This window comes from Chiloscyllium plagiosum, chromosome 41 (genome assembly GCF_004010195.1).
Source record: "Chiloscyllium plagiosum isolate BGI_BamShark_2017 chromosome 41, ASM401019v2, whole genome shotgun sequence".
NCBI classification, from domain to species: domain Eukaryota; kingdom Metazoa; phylum Chordata; class Chondrichthyes; order Orectolobiformes; family Hemiscylliidae; genus Chiloscyllium; species Chiloscyllium plagiosum.
The window spans coordinates 15835368-15855178 of record NC_057750.1 but is presented as its reverse complement, the minus strand read 5'-3'; the positions used below and the strand labels follow the sequence as shown (position 1 = coordinate 15855178).

Here is a 19811-nt window from a genome sequence, read left to right as displayed (position 1 = left end):
AGTTCTTATGATTCTGAATTGGACATTCCTCAATTTAAATTGGACAATAAGGATGTTCTCAAAAATTGGAATAAATTATTAAGTTACCTTCCAGAGGAAAATTGAAATGACCTGAAAAAGTTATTACAATCTCATGGGGAGATATGTGGGAATAAGCTGGGAAGTATTAGTCTAAGTAAGCATGATGCAAATGTAGGAATGCTGATCCAATTAAGCAACAATCCTATAGACTTAACTTTCTCAACTTGGCACTGATTCAAAAAGACATTGGACGCATGCTCAATGACAACGTAATCAAAATGAGTTCACCCCATAGTAATGGTGTCAAAACCAGATGATACCCAATGATTGTGTGTGGATTGTCACAAAGGCAATGCAGTTACAAATTCTGATTTATATCCTATTCCATGTTTGGAAGACTGTGAGAAAGTGAAGACTTTTCCAGCACCACACTTTTTGACTCAGACTCTTTCAGAGGGCTACTAAGAGTCAACCACATTGCTACAGGTCACCTATCAGCTATCCCAAATAAAAATGACAGATTAAATGGAATCATAGAATAATACAGTACAAAATTATCCTGCTTTCCAGCACGTGGCCCACAGCCTTGAATGTTATGGCATTTCAAGTGCTCATCCAAGTAATTTTAAAGGTTGTGAGGTTTCCCAACTCAACTACCCTCCTAGGCAGTGCATTCCGGATTCCCATCACCGTGTGGGTGAAAAAATGTTTCCTCAAATCCCCTCTGAACTTTCTGATTTTCACCTTAAAATTGTGCCCCTTTTTTATGGACCTTTCAAATAAGGGGAACAGCTACTTTCTATATACTGTGCCTATGTCCTTCATAATCTTATACATCTCAATCTGAATCCCCCCTCAACCTTCTCTGCTCTAAAGAAAACAAACCAAACTTCTTGCTGTCTTCATAGCTAAAATGTTCCATAATGGGCAATCTCCTCTCTAGCTTCTTCAGTTTCCTCCTATTGTGCAGTGACCAGAACAGCATAAAGAATTGAATCATAGAATCCTACAGTGTGGAAACAGGCCCTTCAGCCCAACAAGTCCACACCAACCCTTGGAAAAGTAACCCACCAAAACCCATTCTCCTACCCTATATTTACCCATGACTAATGTACTTAACCTACACATCCCTGATCAATAAGGGAAATTTAGCATGGCCAATTCACCTAACCTGCATATCTTTGGATTGTGGGAGGAAACCAGAGCACAGGGAGAATGTGCAAACTCCACACAGACAGTCGCCCGAGACTGGAATTGAACCTGGGTCCCTGGTGCTGTGTGGCAGCAGTGCTAACCACTGAGCACCATGCCATCCCATAAATGCTGTGGCATAAGCAAATTTTGTACAGCTCCAACATAAATAACCTCTCGGCTCTTATAATCTATGTCATGACTGATAAAGTCATGTCCCATGGGTGGCACGGTGGCTCAGTGGTTAGCATTGCTGCTTCACAGCACCAGGGACTCAGATTCAATTCCAGCCTAGGCAACTGTCTGTGTGGTGTTTACATATTCTCCCCGTGTCTGCGTGGGTTTCTTCTGGGTGCTCCGGCTTCCTCCCACAGTCCAAAGATGTGCAGGTTAGGTGAATTGGCTATGCTCAACTGCCCATAGTGTTCAGGAGTAAATGTAGAGTAATAGGGTTAAGAGAATAGGTCTGGGTGGGTTACTGTTTGGGGGGTCGGTGTGGACTTGTTGGGTCAAATGGCCTGCTTCCACACTGTAAGGATTCGACGATATGCTTTCTTAACTACATTATTAACCTGTTCTACCACCTCAGGGATCTGTAGAAAACCACTGCTTCTGTTCCTCTGAGTTTCCTAGTGTCCTGCCATTCATTGAGTACTCCCATCCCCTCAGATTTATGAGGATTAAATTCCATCTGCCATTGATATACCCATCTGACCACTACTTCTAAATTCCTCTGTAACCTAAGGCCTTCTTCCTCACTGTAAACCTAACAGTCAATCCCTCTGACAAAGCATGGACTGACTATCCCTGATCAAACCTTGCCTTTCCAAGTGGAGATTAATTCTCTCCTTCAGAATTTTCTCCAATTGTTTCCCTACCATTGATGGGAAACTCACTAGTCTGTGACCCAATCATCCCTCTTCAAAAGTGGAACCACATTAGCTGTTCTCCAGTTCTTTGTTAGAAAGCAGTGGCAGAATCAGACAGAGTTAGCATGAACCTATGAAGGGCAAATCATGCTTGAGAAATCTGTTGGAATTCTACGAAGATGTAACTAGTAGAGTTGACAAGTGGGAGGCAGTCAATATGGTCAATTTGGACTTTCAGAAAGCATTTGACAAAGTCCCAGATCAGAAATTATTGTGCAAGATTAAAGTGCATGGGACTGTGGGAAGTATATTGTGATGGATAGAAAACTAATTGGCAGAGAGGAAACAAAGAGTAGGAATTAATGGGTACTTTTCAAATTGGCAGGCATTAACTATTGGGGTGCCACAGAGATTGGTGCTAGGATCCCAGCTATTCACAATATATATTAATGATTTGGAAGAGGGAACAAAATGTAACAAGTTGGGAGGTCATGTTGCAGCTGTACAGGACATTGGTTAGGCCACTGTTGGAATATTGCATGCAATTCTGGTCTCCTTCCTATCAGAAAGATGTTGTGCAAATTGAAAGGGTTCAGAAAAGATTTACAAGGAGGTTGCCAGGGTTGGAGGATTTGAGCAATAGGGAGAGGTTGAATAGGCTGGGGCTGTTTTCCCTGGAGCGTCGGAGGCTGAGGGGTAACCTTATAGAGGTTTACAAAATTATGAGGGGCATGTAAAGGATAAATAGACAAAGTCTTTTCCCTGGGGTGGGGGAGTCCAGAACTAGAGGGCATAGGTTTAGGGTGAGAGGGGAAAGATATAAAAGAGACCAAAGGGGCAACATTTTCACTCAGAGAATGGTGCGCGTGTGGTATGGGCTGCCAGAGGAAGTGGTGGAGGCTAGTACAATTGCAACATTTAAAATGCATTTGGATGGGTATATGAATAGGAAGGGTTTGGAGGGATATGGGTCAGGTGCGGGCAGGTGGACTAGACTAGGTTAGGATATCTGGTCGGCATGGACAAGTTGGATTGAAGGATCTGTTTCCGTGCTGTACATCTCTATGACTAGACAGCATAGATTCAGGGAGGATGTTGCCGATTGTGGGTGCGTCAGAATCGTGGGTCACAGATTTGGATTCAGGATGGACCATTTAAGTCGGAGATGAGGAGACATTCTTCACCCAAAGCATTGAATGTATTCAAGAAGCAGCTAGGTATAGCACTTGGGACAAATGGGATCAAAAGTTATGAGGAGAAAGCAGGATTAGGCTATTGAGTTGGACAATTGGCCATGATCGTGATGAATGGCAGAGCAGGCTTGAAGATCTAAATGGCCTCCTTCTGCTCCTATCTTCTATGTTTCTTTGTTTCTGATACCTCCCCAATGACCAGAGATGAATAAAAATTTGGGTCAGAGCCCATGTAATTTCCTCTATCATCTCCCACAGCAGCCTGGGATCTAACGCATCCGAGATAGGGATTTGGCCACTTTTAAGCTCACCCAAACTTCCAATGTCTTCCCTCTCTCTACATAAATCTGAACAAGAACCTCACAATTTGTTTATTTCTTTCCTAAAGAACTTTAGTGAAACAGATGGATTTTTACAACAACTGATGGTAGTGGTAATGGTTAACATTAATAAGACTAGCTTTCAATTCTTGATTTTATGTATTGAATTTAAATTCAACCAGCTGCTATTTGAACCCCTGTTCCCAGAGTATTAGCCTGGGCCTCAGGAATACTAGTCCAGTGACACTATCACTTTGCAAGCATAACCTCCATGTGACATGCAGCAGTTCAAGAAGAGAGCTCACCACCACTTTCTCAAAGGTAATCTGGGATGGGCTAAAATGCTGGTTGCAAATTTTGCTCATATCCCATGAACAAATAAAATGCTATGCTGTAAATACACAGCAGCTTCTGAAAAGGTCAATAATTTAGGCAAAAGACTTGTCCTGAGATCTTGATTTAAATTCCAGTGCTATAGAATCAGTGTTTGTTTTTAGGAACAGAGAGCATGAACAGTTGAGAACACTTTCTGAGATTATGTATTGATGGTGCAAAGTGAGTTAAGGGAGATGCAGTTGGTGATGAAGGAGCTTAAACAATAACTTCACTCTTCCAAGCCTTCAGCTGATGGAAGTACCATTTCATGCAGACAAAGCTTGTATATGTTGGATAAACAGTCTAGTGGTATGAAGGGGCTGAAAGGGTCTGATAACAGGTGGAGTTGAACATCATCAACACAGATCTGGAAATTTACCTCGTAATGTTGTCCAAGAACAGGATGTTGTTGAGGAAGGGAAAGGACCCAAAAGAGTGGACCCCTGAGGGAAATCCCAAGCTAATAGTGTTGTAGTGAGAAGAGAAGCATTGTTAGAGAAACTTTGATAATATTTGGATGTGTACATGTCGACTCAGATGACGAAAGTCTCACCAAACTGGACAACAGGAGGAGGAAAAAATGTCTGGTTATTTCAAAGTCCATGTTGGATCAAGGACTTTGGAAAGGGATAGCATTCATTAATCTTCAACATCTTTCCACAATAATGGACCTTCACAACTATCTTAATTCTAGTTAAAGATAATGTTCTAATTGGTAGTTATTGTGTTAATTATTAACAGCTTTATTAATCAATAGATGTACTGATTGGTGGATTTTCTTAATCATAGATTTAAATCATCATGCATATGTTTTCAAACAGAGAAGCTAAGCAATATTTTATAAGACAATGCTGCCATTTAAAATCCACAATATATTTGTTTTTCCTTCATTTTATTTTGTATATTTACCCATACATGCCCTGTTCTTCTTTCCCCTTCTCCTCTCTACTCTTTAGGGATACCTGTATATTGAAGGATTAAAGCAGTGTCTATTCATAGGAAAGTCTATGTGTGAATCAAAGAGCAATTTGATAATCCAGAAGAGACAACTATACTCTCCCATTTCTGCTGGTGACACTTTGGAAAGGGTTGCCCTCTCTTTGTAGAGTCATAGAATCATACAGCACAGTAACAGACCCCTAGGTCCAACCAGTCCATGCTGACCATAACCCCAAAGTAATCTAGTCCCACTAGCCTGCACTTGGCCCATATCCCTCATTCATGTACTTATCTAAGCGTCTTTTAGACGTTGATTGTACCAACATCCACCACTTCTTCTGGAAATCTATTCCATACATGCACTGTAAAAGAATTCCCCAAGTCTCGTTTAAATCCTTCTCCTCTCACCTAAAAAATATGCCCCCTAATCTTTAAATCCCTGACCCTAGGGAAAAGACACCTGCCATTCGCCTTATTTATACCCCTCATGATTTTATAAAGCTCTATAAGGTCACCACTCAATCTCCTATGCTCCAGTGAAAGAAGAAGTAACACTGACTATTGAAAGCATAATAAAACTGGTAGAAGGAGGAGGAGGCGACTCACATACTGCCTGGTCAAACGGCAATGCTGAGATTTGAGGTAGCATTTTCCAGAGCCTCAGGAAGGGACAGCTTGTGGAGAAGCTTAAGCGGTGTTATCATTCTGACGTCAGCTTCCTGAGGTTGGAGCTACATGGTAAGAATCCACCCCTCCCAATCCCCCTGCCCTCAGCTTTGCCTGCTCTCTGCGCACACTCTCGCACTTCAAAGCATGTGGCAGAGTGACTCAAATTGTTTCTTGACGTTGGACAGATCTTCAGCAGTGAGCTGCCTGCTAGGAATTTAGTGAGCTCCAGAACACGCCTGGAGCTGGAACACACACAGACATCTTGCGGTCGGCTGGTCGCTCCAGCAATTTTTTCTTCCAACTGCAGTCAAACCAGATAGAAACAAAACTATTTCGGAACTGAATGCAGACATTGGAACAACTTCAGGTAAGCAGATTTCAGTGATGTACAGATAGTGATTTTCTTTCGTGTTGTTGGACCCTCTCTTTACGTTGAAAATAAAGATTGCCTGAATTTAGCTTTTAAGTCATGTTCACTTGGAGTCTCCCTTCATGCTGTTTGAGATGTAGACAGTTATAAAATGTTTCTTGATCGCAGTTCCATCAATATTTTAGCTCAAGGGTTACAATTGAGTGGAGGCGAAGTTCTCACTTTTGAATGCTACTCTTGATCAAATGGGAAAGAGGCTGCAAATTATTGATATCCCTCCCGTTCCTGGATTACTTTGGTATTAATGATCCACAATCGTATGGCACCAATTCATGTTTATCCAGAATCTCTCAATTCAAAAACGGTTTGTGCTGGAATGTGAGTTTATAACGGGGTCAGTGGAGCGCTTAAGATCAGAGTGAACCACAGGACAAATACCGATCTCCTTAAGTAATGAGATTTTAAGAACTGAAAATAAGAGGAAAAAAAAACGTAGAAGGAAGTAGGGAGATTTAAATTCATTTCGGATTCAGTAAGAAAAATAAGTTGAGGGAAAGCTTGGGTCGAGAAAGATAAAGAAACGATAAAGAAAGTAAAACTAAATGTTTCATACTTAAATTATCAAAAATTTCCGAGAGCAATTTACAAGCTGCAAGTGGGGACTACTCCATAGCCTGGATGTTCTCCAACTCTTGCTGTGTATGGATACAGACTGTTTCAGAATCTGAGGAGTTGTGAAAAATACTGACCTTGGTGAGACTATTTGCAAACATCACCACTTCTGACCCCAGATGGAGGGAAAGGTATCAAAGCAGCTAAAGATAGTTGTGTCCAAGTCACTGCCCTGAGGAACTATGGGCTATCATGGCATGGTGGAACTAGCCTACCTCTGGGTCAGGAGACCTGGATTCAAGTCCTACCTGTTCCACAGGTGTGTAATTATCTCGTTGGTCAGGTTGATTAAAAAATATGTACACTGAGGAACTCCTGAAGCAATTTCCCATGACTGAGTTAATTGATGTCCAACATCCACAACTATTTCTCAATGGAGCTAGCTATGACTCCAACCAGTGAACAATGTTCCCCAATTCCCACAAAATTCAGTTTTGGGGCTCCTTGATGCCAGAATCAGTAAAATGCTGCCTTACACAGGGTTTTATTATGAGTGCCCTGACCTCTACTGGGTAAAACCTTAATCCAGCTGCTTCTTTGGGTGATGGTGTGCTTGATTTCAGCAGTCTGAATGGGAGAGAGTACTTAGTATTTAATAGGAAAAACATTCAGTGGGAGATGTGCAATATAGAAACAGCAGCTCTTTTAAATAAACCCATAAACATGCTTTCCTGTCCCCATGTTGGCACGAAGTCAAGACCATGAAGCTAAGAGAAGACGATGGACTAAGTTCCTCTCCTTCCTGAATTCATAGCCTATTCTTTTTTATTGAGTGAAAATTCCCAAAGCAGCATGATATGTACTAGTAATCTGACTTGAGCTTGTGAAAATTCATATTTAAAGTAAGTTACTCATTTAGTTTTGTTGCTTGATCAGTTTTAATTACTGGAAGAGGTCTCCCCTGCATTACTTACTGTTGTAGATTATGAAATTTCATAATTGGTGGAAATCAATTTGACATTTACACATTCTATTTATAACATAATAAAACATCCCAAAACACTGCTCAGCAGCCTTATAAAGCAAAATCTGATAGTGGGCCACATAAGGAGATATTAGGGCTAATAGGTCAGCAGTCAGTTTTAAGGAACATCTTAAAGGAGGAAAGAAATGCTGGGAGTTTTCGGGAAGTAACTCCAGTAGTTAAAGCCCTGACAGCTGTTGCCAACATGAAGCAGAGACAAAAGGCGAGCAGATGACTTACCACCTTTCGGAAGCCCCTATCTTCTCAAAACATTCAGGCAGGTAATAGTTCACTCCTATGATTCCTATTAATGCCTCCCAGTCAATTTACCCTAATTTTGCTATTGCTGTCCAATTAATCAAAATTCTCATTTGCAATAAGAGGCATTTAAGGGAAAAAGAAAATTAAAACTTATTTGTTATCCCAAGTGCTTTCCAAGGACACAGAGCAAGCATTTCTGTCTCGGCAGAATTTGTTGCATTCACTTTTAAAAATTCATTATACTGGTGAAATGCCATGCAGTTCCACTCACATTTACATGGCTCCTAATTGTGGTCCATTAAGTATATTATGTATTTGGCATCTTTATTATGAGGCCAGCTGCATAAACCACCCCCTTCTTTAAAAAAATCATTTAATCTTCTTTCCAATAAAACAGATGTACGGCTCCATCTGAGTACTGTGCCAGCAAACATTTCGGCCTCTGCCATTACATAGATGACAACGGTGCAGGATGATTTGTTATAAATTTCTAAAGGTAAAAGCTGCAGAGCCTTCAGTTCATAGTTGAACAGTGAGTCAAGGTAATCACCTGCTCCATGTACAGTATGAAATGACATCAGACAGCATGAAATGGTGTGACATGTTAGCACAGATAAAGAGCTGGTGACCTAACAACAGCCATAGAGTAGAGATAAATACATCATTTTCATGTTGGCAAGCTGGTTCAAATATAATGTCACAGGGATCAGTGCATCTGACCTCAACTATTTTCAATTACTTGGATGAAAGGACTGAGTGTGGGTACATTTTATGGTGACACGAAGATAAGTGGAAAATACTTTGTCAAGAAGACATAACCTCTCCAAATCCCTCTATCATTTCTTTAAATGAATGGGCAAAATTTGGCAGATGGAGTATAATGTGGGGACATGTGAAAGGCTAAGAAACTAAGTCTAACTATCTTCAGCTGCTCCATCGGTGACCTTCCCTCCATCAGAAGGACAGAAGTGGAGATGTTCGCCGTTGATTGCTCAATGTTTGGCATCAATTGCCACTCCTCAGATACTGAAGCAGTCCATATCCAGATATATCAAGACCTGGAATTGTTTGAACGTAGACTGAAAGCCAGCAAGCAACATTCACGCTACACAAATGTCAGGCAATGACCATCTCCATTAAAGGAGAATCTAACCAGTGCCTCTTAGCATTCAAAGGTATTACCATTACTGAGTCCCTGATTATCAACATCCTGGGGGTTACCATTGACCAGAAACTGAACTATGGCTCCAAGAGCAGGTCACGGGATAGAAATCAGACAATGAACAAATCTCTTCCTGACTCCACAATGCCCATCCACCACTGGCAATGTGATGGAATAATCCCCACTTGCCTGGATGGGCGCAGGTCCAACAGCACTCAAAAAGCATTCAAGACAAGGCAGCCGGCTTGATTGGCACCACATCCACAAACATTCACTCCCGTTCTTTCCACTACTGACAGTCAGTGGCAGAAATGTGTACAACCTGCAAGATGCACTGCAGAAACCCATTAAGGATTCTTAGTATGGACAGAACAGATGGAATGTTAGTTTTATTGCTGGGGAATCAAATATAAAACATTTTTTATTCAAAGGTGACAAACATTAGGAGGCACATTGTGATTATCCCCAGTTTAATCTTAGTTGAGTGTGGGAATTGGTGATGAATTATAGCAGAATTACATAAATCACATCCTTAATTGGATTAATTGAGCTTTAAGTCCAAAATATGGTCAAGGTGAACTTGATGTAGAGACAGGTTTATAAAGAAGGCCCCTGTCCTCTTAGGTATCTGTAGGTAGTCTATTCGTGTGGCCAGCACTTTTAGAAACTTTGACTCTTGTTTCTGCTGAGCTGTAAATATGTTGCCCTCCTTGCTTCTCACTTTATTCTACCTGTGTTTGTAGTAATTGGAACAATGTCAGCCAAGTGGATATCAGAGAATATGAATTTCCTGATTGGGGCTTTTAACCTGGTGCAATCAGGGAGTCCTGCCTGACAGATATAAATAGGAGTGAAAGAAGTTCTGTTCACTCTAGGAGCCAGCTCTGAGCTAGCTGGATCAGTGCTGTGGACAATGCACGTGCAACTAAAGGGTGACAGGTAATGATTCCGGCCTTTGTGGAGTTATTTAAGTATTTAAGCAAAAGGAATTGGAATCAACCTGTGATATGAGGGACTGATATAAAATTCTATAATCCACACTTTTAGCAGACGTATTGATTAACTTATTTTAAATTAATTATCAAGACAGTAAAATAAGAGATGGAATCATTTTGTACAAAGATGTAAATCCACTTGCTATTATTATTGCACAGCAATTTTCTGCCCGGTCCTGTTTAACATGCTGCCTGAAACTTTAATTCATTCTTTACCAGAGCCACAGATTTGGATCATTCTTTAACCAAATCAGTCTTCACTTCCTGTCCAAACTTAATTGGAAACTTTCATGTAATTAAATCATAGAATCATGCTATACCATAGAATGACACAAAAAAACCTGCAGATATTGGAATCTGAGGTATACAAGCAGGAGGCTGGAAGAACACAGCAAGCCAGGCAGCATCAGGAGGTGGAAACGTCAACGTTGACTCCTGATACAGCTTGGCTGGCTGTGTTCTTCCAGCCTCCTGCTTGTACACCATAGAATGAGGCCATTCATTCTATTCAGTTTGTGGTGGATCTTTTGAAGAGCAATCAATTTAGCCTGACTTCCTCCTCTTTCCACATATCATTGCAACTTTTACTCATATCGATATTTATCCCTCTTGCCTTTTGAAAGCTACTACTTAATCTATATCCACCACCTGATAAGGCAGTGCTTTTTCAAACGTTAACGATAAAGAACTTTTACCTACTTTTGCATTCGATTTCTTACGTCTGTGTACTCTGGTCCCTATTAGCCATTGGAAACAGTTTCTTTCTATTTTGTAATCATCTAAGCAATCAGATTACTGCTTCTAAATTTATCTCATCTTTTGCTGTCTTCAACCTTGTTGCTTTACTGCACAATATAACTTGATCCTTCATTTAATGGTTTTCAATTGTCAGAGGAAATGGTAGAATCATGTACAATTAGAACATTCAAAAGACATTTGGACAGGTACATGAACAGGAAAGGTTTAAAGGGAAATGGGCTAAATGCAAGCAAATGAGACTAGTTTAGTTTGCGAAACCTGGTCAGCATGGACGATTTGGATCGAAGGATATGTTTCAGTGCTGTGTGACTCTGTGACTAGGGGGTGTGTTACGCATGAAAACAACTTGATTAAAAAGCTTGCTCAAAATCATGAAGGGTCTGTTCCCAATAATGAAGGAATGGAGAACAATAGAGCAAAGTTTTAAAATAATTGGTACAAGAAGCAAAAGTGACAAAGGGAAAACATGTTTTCCACTCAGCAAGTAATTAGGATCTGGAATATATTGCCTACTCGCATGATGTATGCAGATTCATGAAAAGCATTGTCAAGAGAATTCGACTGTTATCTGAAAAGAATGTGCATGGTTACGTGGGGGAAGGAGGAAAAAGGCAGTAAATGAATTGCTCATTTAAACAACTGGTACAGTAATGGCAGGCTGTATGGCCTCCTCCTGTGCTGTAACAATTCCGTGATTAAATATAATGACCAGATTTTATAATATTTATTTATTTAATGCCTTTAAAATATTTCAGAAATTTCAAAATTGCTTTGTAACTAATTAAGTTGTGACAGGCAAAGAGCAGCCATTTTGCAACAGCAATGAAATAAATGACCAAATCCTTCTGGATTGGCAACATGGTTAGTTTATTAGTTAGACCTTTTCCCTCACATTTCAGCTTGGATATAATTTTTCACTACTGCATTCTGGTCAGACAGGGAGAAAAAGAAGGCATTTGGGACTTAAGTGAATTACCAAACTGTAAGATTTAAGGATTAAAGCAAGGGAAAGATGAAGCATGGAACAAGTATGTGAATTAGAGTAAAATTATAAATAAAGGTCAGTTAGGATAGTGAACAATGAACAAGAAAAGGAAGGGAAAAAAAATAAGATATAAGGTTGAAATTTGAGAAGTGTAAACATTGAATTTTATTAACCTAATTTACCACATGCAGGAATCTTTTTCAAATCAATCTGATCAGAGATGTTATGACATACCTCTGCAGCAGGCGGCACTTGAACCCAGCCCTCTTTATCTACAGGTAGGGACAGTACCACTGCACCCTCATGCAGGAATGAATCCCACAGTTCAAAAGTATGCACCTGTTGGATTTATTGGTGTTGCATTAACAATTACTAAAGTACTTGCTGTTAGATACCAGCCGCTACTTTTGGTGACAAGTTTTAGAATGGTTAGTGAGGCTTTTGAGGCATTGTTGTATGTTCTAACCTCTGAGCAAGGAGGTCTAGGTTCAAGTGCCAGCAGCTCCAGAAGTATGTCATAACACGTCCAAACAGGTTGATTTAAAAAAAAGCTGATAGCAGTTAGTGTGCAAATCCAGTATCGTTCTCATAGAATCATACAGTATGGAAACAGACCCTTCAGTCCAACTCGTCCCTGCCGACTAGGTTTCCCAGACTTTACCAGTCCCATATGGCTACATTTGACCCATATCCATCTAAACCTTTCCTATTCATGTCCCTGTCCAAATATCTTTTAAATGTTGTAATTGTATCACCTCTACCACTTCTTCTAGCAGTTCATTCCATACACTCACCACCCTCTGTGTGAAAATGTTGCCCCTCAGATACTTTTTAAATCTTTTCCCTCTCATCTTAACATATGCCCTCTACTACAAATCTAGTTTTTAAAATGAACAAGAAGATTAAGGATGAGATTATGCTTGTGCAAGGTAAATCAAACAGCTTGTTCTGGAGACTTGCAACTTGTAGCATATTTCTTTATCCATAAAATCTCTGGCTGTCTTGCACATTAATAATAGCGTATGTCATAAATTACCCAATATTTTTATGGATTGCTATGGCCCATTCTGTCTTTCATATTGTTTTAGAGATGAATGTTGGCCAGGACATCAGAAGGACTTGCTTTAATTGAGACCATGAAATATTTTATGCATTTTCTGAAAAGTTAGTCAGACTCTGTTTAATGTCTCATTTTAAAGCGACTCTGATAAGGCAACACTCCCTCAGTTGAAGTGAAGGCTCCTGCTTTGATTGTATCAGCATCACAGACTAGTTCTATGTTTCACCAACATTTCTGAGTGTGGTTAGCACTAGCTCAACCAGGCTGGTCTAGGCATGGCAGTTTGTTATGGATCTTGAGTTTTTCTTTTTGTTTTTATTCATTAATGAGGTGTGTGTGTCACTGTCTGGGCCAACATTTATTGCCTGTCTCTAGTTGCCCCTTGATAAAGAGGTGGTGAGCTGCAGCCTTGTACTGCGGTAGTCCATTTCTGATACAGAAGCAAGTGTCTCCAAAGCCAAACATAGAATGCCTATGCTTGAAGTTTCAAATTGGTTTGTGCAATCCCCAACCAGTTAAATGCAAGTTCATCCAAATTTCACAAAGGAGCGCTGATACATTTATTGGTTATCTAAAGCATCTTCGTTGTTCCCAGTGTTTATTGTGAATCAGCTTTTCTGAGATTTGTGACCTGGGAGAAGTTAAGTGTTCAATATCTCTGCAGACTGTGGGTTTCAATATAATTCCTAGCTCTTGATATCAATCCAAGGGAATTTCCAGATGATTTCTGATGAGCAGTATATATACTAATAATTATTTTAAAATATTCTTTCTGTAACTTTTTCTTTTCCCCGAGTGTCTCATATTTTGGGGCTGGCTCTCAACTAAAAAAAAATAAATGGGTAGGGTTGAAATATTCAAACATTAAAGATCTAACTATCCCAGCAAAATCCAGGTTGAACAGAGGGAGGAAAAGGGACAGACAAACCAATTGATTCTGTGCCCCAATCTTTCTTGCCTGCCCCTGTCAAAATTCAGGAGAAAGTGAGGTCTGCAGATGCTGGAGATCAGAGCTGAAAATGTGTTGCTGGAAAAGCGCAGCAGGTCAGGCAGCATTCAGGGAACAGGAGAATCGACGTTTCGGGCATAAGCCCTTCTTCAGGAATGAGGAAAGTTTGTCCAGCAGGCTAAGATAAAAGGTAGGGAGGAGGGACCTGGGGGAGGGGCGTCGGAAATGTGATAGGTGGAAAGAGGTCAAACGCTCCGCAAGTAGCCGGCCTGTCTCCCCAATATAGAGGAGGCCACATCGGGTGCAGAGGATGCAATAGATGATGTGTGTGGAGGTGCAGGTGAATCTGTGGCGGAGTGTTTCAGAGAACACCTCTGGGACACCCGGACCAACCAACCCAACCACCCTGTGGCTCAACATTTCAATTCCCCCTACCACTCCACCAAGGATATGCAGGTCTTTGGACTCCTCCATCGCCAAACCACAACAAAACGACGGTTGGAGGAAGAGCACCTCATCTTCCGCCTAGGAACCCTCCAACCACAAAGGATGAACTCGGATTTCACCAGTTTCCTCATTTCCCCTCCTGTTCCCTGGATGCTGCCTGACCTGCTGCGCTTTTCCAGCAACACATTTTCAGCCCTGTCAAAATTCAGCATTTTGAGATTCTCTCTCGCCCTCTCTATTAAAGTGTGTTGGTTCTGATTTTGGTTTCTGACTTTGCTTTGAATCCTTACCACTTTTTTTAAAAATTAGATTCCTCTTCTACTTTCTGCTATGGCACCTTTCCCAGTCACTCTAAATGCTCTATCCTATTTTGTGATCAGCATCACCATTACTGTAATAAAAGTATTTCATTGAAAAATGTGTTTAATATTAACCATAAAGTTAATAAACACTCATGACATCCATTCATTGTACACTCTTGAATAGACCTGATTCATTTCGAGAAAAGGGAAATAGTAATTGAGTGGGATCAAATCATTCGGAGAATTCTTTTATTCATCTGACCTACTTTGCTTCGTAACCAGTTCTGATGTTGGATCTGTATAAACTAGCCTTTCCTTTCAGGAATAGCTTTAGTTGAATGATGCATGCTGTTGAAAAACTGGGCCATTTTCCAGGCTAAATGAAACCATCACCTTGGATATGAACTTTGGGGTATATTTTATGGTGATTTTGAATTGTCTCCTTTGGGAAGGCCAATAAATCAATCACTCTGGGAATGTGGGCATTCTGCCAACAAACAGTTATTGAGAATCTTTGGGAACTAAAATTCAAACTGTTGATTGTAGCGGGCCCATAGCCAGGCGATAATGGTTTCCAGGCCACCTTATACGTAGCTTTCAACACATATCTGTCATGTTTTAAACAATGCTGATCCTCCAAAACACAGATTATGCTGAATAGGTTTGATAGTTTAGGTAATCTAGCATTTCAGTGTATAAATTGGATGTTGCGTTTCCAATATTATCACAGTGATGGCATTTCAAAGCACTTCATTGGTTGTGAAATGTATCCTTGCATTATTTTCTCCTGCATGGACTCATCAAACATCAGCATAAGAGTGTCTGTTGAAGAAGACATTTTACACAACGTTGACTCCCAACTGGTAGTTTATGGCAGTAAGAATGTTTGGAAACATCATTCATCGTATCTAGCTTCCAATAAGGGAGGGCTGAGACCCCATATGTCTACTTCTACCCAGGAGGATTTGTGATTCCATTATGTATATACTTAATATCCTTTAAGTACTTGTGTCTGAAGTTTCTTATTAATGTTAAAATCATGTTGTCTCCAGTGTTGCAGTGGTAGTGCCCCTACCTCTGGGCCATAAAGTCCATGATCAAGCTCCAACTGCTTTAATACTAAAAGGTCCAGAAAATGTCAATTGGAAAAGCTAGACCCTGGAGTTAACCCTCTCTTCACTCTAAGGATTTGCTTTCAGCAATCATAAAGGTGGATTTATATATGCAAAGTTATGTTTGTGTTTCTCTGCTTTTTCTTGCCCTGCACTATTGCTGTAACAGTGTGTGTGGACAGATAGTAAGAAAGAGGAGAATATACTCCAGAATATTTGCGTAAACATGCAAATGTGATGTCAAAACCTTGAGTTTGAAGAAGGGTGTTCCAGGCAACACTGACCAACTTGGTGCCGCTCCAAGGTTTGGGTGAAGCAGTGTAGGTCTTATTTGTGAATGATGGCAAGTCAGTACTTTTCCATCATTTTTGATAAAATTCTCCTCCGTAATTTGGCAGTATCTTCACAGTTGATCAATAACAACGGAATCTTTTCAGGACTAAAACTGGCAATGGTCTTGTTTACTGTTTGAATTCAACTGAATTTTTGACACTTGGCCTGCAGTAGAATGTTTAAATCAAATAAATAATGGGAATTATTGCAGTATTTTACTCATGGAAATAGAATTGACTTCAAGTTCAGCAGAAATGATTTACAAGGGTCCATTCATAATTTCAACATTCATATTAATGGACAAGAGCACTGTGGGTGGAGGATTTCAGGAGCTTTAGCACTGAGGTCAAGAGGGTTCCTTGAGAGAGCAACAAAACATGAATTAATGTGTGTTTTTTTCCCTACAATCTTTATTGTTGTGTCGATCCTTTGCTGGGAGAGTTAAGGAACAACCCATTGATTGTTTTCTTTATTATTGACAGCAGTAGTATTTTGTGGAAATTGAATTCACTTTATGAGTGTCCAGAATTTCATCTCCCACAGCTTCCAGGTGTCACTGACACCGCGAGGATCCTGACTTATGAAATTGGGCTCATTAGTGTCACTAGAGTTGTAGAGACTGGATGTCTAAATTTTTCTTTACCATTCTTTCGTCATGTATCTTTCCTAAATCTCTATAATCTCCTCCAGCTCTACTAATCTCCTAAATGTGTAAAATTCCTTCAGCTGTGATAATTCTTCAACTCTCTGTAACTCCACCAGGTCTATAATCCTCTCAATTCTCCCTAACTTCCTCTAGCTCAACACCCTTCCTTATATCTATACTTTCCTCCAGTCTGGAGCCCTCCCTATCTCTGCCACCATCTCCAACATGAAGGCATATGATGAAGCAATCTTCTGATTTGGTTCAAATCCTTTAAATTCGGACTGTCAGCCCAGTAAATAACCACTCATAACAGGCTAAGTAGTGAAGAAAAGCCAATTGAGCTAAAATCTTATAAAGGATTAAACATTTCTAGTTAACAATGTAAAACTAGTGCAATAAATATTTAATTCTTCATTTGTTTGTGTGTTTTCAGGCTTCGATGTGTAAGGAGGTGACAGATGCTGTATAGTCCTGCCTCTTGCCTTTGCAACTGTGGAATCTGAGGTATAACCAAGATCAGTGACGCTGCTGTCAATGTGACAATTATCTTGAACTGTGTTGCCAATATTTGAATGAAACGGGAGCTGTTTGAGATGCTTTGCTGAAGAGAAATCAAGAACTGTTTTCTAGCATTTGGGCTTTTCTATCACTTGAGGACTCGTTTAGCTTGAGAAACCCGGTGCAACATGCCTGCCAAAACCCCAATGTATCTAAAGACTTCGACCCCAAAACGGGGCAAGAAGATGAGATTGCGTGATGTTCTGTCTAGTGACATGATCAGTCCACCCTTGGGCGATTTCCGTCACAGTGCCCACATTGGGAAGGATGGTGAAAGTGACATGTTTGGGGACATCTCCTTCTTACAGGGCAAGTATGATGTCCTTCCAAACCTCAACCAGAAGCCAACTTCTCAAAGTACAGGACAAGGACTGGATGAAGAATATAACTATGAGCGAGGTTTTAACAATGGAGCAGGTGACTATCCTACCCTACTGAAGAATGCTGTCTCTCTTCCGGCATTCGGTGGCACTCACAAAAGCCAGGACCAGGAACAAGCTCCTCCAAAGCCTCCCAGACTCCACCTGGAGGAAGGCACAGGTCAACGGGCACTGTCAGTCAGCTGTACAACAGAATGTTTCCACAGTGCTGAAGAAGTGTTTGCCATCCCAACCTTCAACAAAACAGGGTCTTCAGTTTCTTTATTGGCGGAGTCAAACACTTCCTCGGAATGCTCAGTCATTGGCAATGAGCAGCTGGATGGAAAGAGAGCCTTAATCTTCAACAGCGAGATGTCCCTCAATAATGAGACCCTTTTCCCTTCTAACACATATCTGAGTGGATCTGAATCTTCCCTTGGCTTGAATCTCGATTTAGGGCCATCTATACTGGATGATGTCCTCAGAATTATGGATGGATACAAGATCTAGTACAATAAAGAAAGCTAATAAACCAATGGTGGAAGGCTGCTGAAAGAATGACAAAGAGATTAGGGAATGTCCAAACATGATTATATCATGTTGGCTGCTGACAGTTCAGGGGAATGCTTACTCTCAGACTGAGAGAAAATATTAGAAACTGCTCCCCTCGTCAAATCACGGATATACTGCTTGCTAAACTGGAACTGTTAAAAGGAATGTCACGTTAACTTAATTTGACATGGAGTATAACTATAACTTTATCTTCTTTAACTTCAACAAACTTCCTTCAATCCTGGGTGATATCAGAATTATATACAACACTGCAAGGTAGAAATGTTAAACTATTGTTTGAAAACCCTGTTAAATTCTTGAACTTGTGACTGTAAAAATGTTTTCATTCTTTGTAGGATTACATAATAGTTTAGAATTCAGAAAGATACACAATATGTAACAATTGAAACAACAATGCCAATTGGCGAACTAGATAAATTAGTTGAGGTTTTACGACAATCTGATGGCTACATGGTCCCCATTATTGATGCCAACCGTTTACCCCAGGGCTACAAAGCTGTATAATGTAAGCAGAAATTTACTCCCTTCTGTGCAACCTCCTCCAGCCATTATAAACCTCCCAACACTCTGGAACCTCTTCTAGCCTCACTAAAACTCCCAAATCTCAGTAACACCCTTCAATCCCAATACCGCTCCTAAATCTGTGACCTGTTCAGACTTCTATAACTTTTCCAAATCCCTGTAACCATCTCTAGTCCCAACAACCTTTTCAAAGCATCTTCAATCCTGGCCTACCATTGCATCTCCAATTTCTTTTCCTGCACCATTAGCTGTCTTTATTTCAGCTGCCTGAGGGGGGCCATAGCCTTTCTCTTTAACCTTTTCCATTTCTCTACTTTTTAGTTTAGAAATTTCCTGGTCACCCACTCAAAACTCAAACTGTCCGGTGCAAAACTGAACAGACTGTCCCTTGAGTCCAAACCATCTAAAAACTGTTTGCTTAGGTATCAGATTGTCCATTAGTTGATTGTCAGGGAGGTGTTAGTTTCTCTTTTTCCTTCATTTCATATGCCATATCTTCCCTTGTAAACAGCCATCTCCCTGGCCTCTGTAGTTACTATTAATGTACTTTCACAGTGAGTTAGATGAGACCAATTAAACGGAGAGCTTGGTTGCTGCAATGTTTCTGTCATCTTGCCTCCTGTGAGGGTGTCTATGTAAAGGTAAACACACTCTTACTGGCAATCAGGCCAGGCTGATCCAGTCTGTATCGCAAAGTTTTTCACAGATTTGGGAATGTGGAGCACTGGAATGTCTCTGGTTATTAAATGGGAGAATGTTGTGTGCCTAATGCTGTTGATCTTTCCTTTTAAATAGATCCATTAATCAGCGTATGTCCTTGAGTAGGATATATCACAAAACTGCCATCACTATGCAAGGAATGTATTGTACAAACATGCTTTTAGCTTTCTGTCGAATGGAATTTTATCTTTTTTGTTTGCATTTCTAATGTTAAAATATTCAATTGGTTATTCCTATTAAAGCAATTCTCATTTGTCTGACTGTCTCGGAATATGTTGTGATTTACTGAGCTATGAATTATCCATCTTTTCCTACCCGTTATCCCTTGTTATACTGGAAAAGTACCTGGGTTACCCAAGGGTCACAAGGTTAGATGGTATAATATTCCTGGTCTTGCATTACTGAAGAATGTTTACAGTGTATGCCGAGGTGAGGAAAAGATTCACTTTATTTAAGAAATATCTTATTGTGGCTTCAACATTCTG

At 40.3% G+C, this 19811-nt stretch overlaps 1 protein-coding gene across 6 annotated transcripts in view; it reads left to right on the top strand.

The window, feature by feature from the left end:
- Window positions 1-19583, top strand: part of zgc:154093 (uncharacterized protein LOC777623 homolog) — a 66566-nt gene extending 46983 nt beyond the window's left edge. For 3 of the 6 annotated variants that reach the window (XM_043681012.1, XM_043681009.1, XM_043681010.1), the window contains 2 exons: window positions 5763-5944; window positions 17028-19583. In XM_043681012.1, coding sequence (XP_043536947.1) covers window positions 17281-18021 — 741 coding nt within the window. In that variant the 5' untranslated portion in view covers window positions 5763-5944; window positions 17028-17280 and the 3' untranslated portion in view covers window positions 18022-19583. Of the gene's footprint in view, window positions 1-5627; window positions 5647-5762; window positions 5945-17027 lie in introns of those variants that run through there. The other 3 variants (XM_043681014.1, XM_043681013.1, XM_043681011.1) reach the window with 2 other exon arrangements.
- The last annotated feature ends 228 nt before the right edge of the window (window positions 19584-19811 follow it).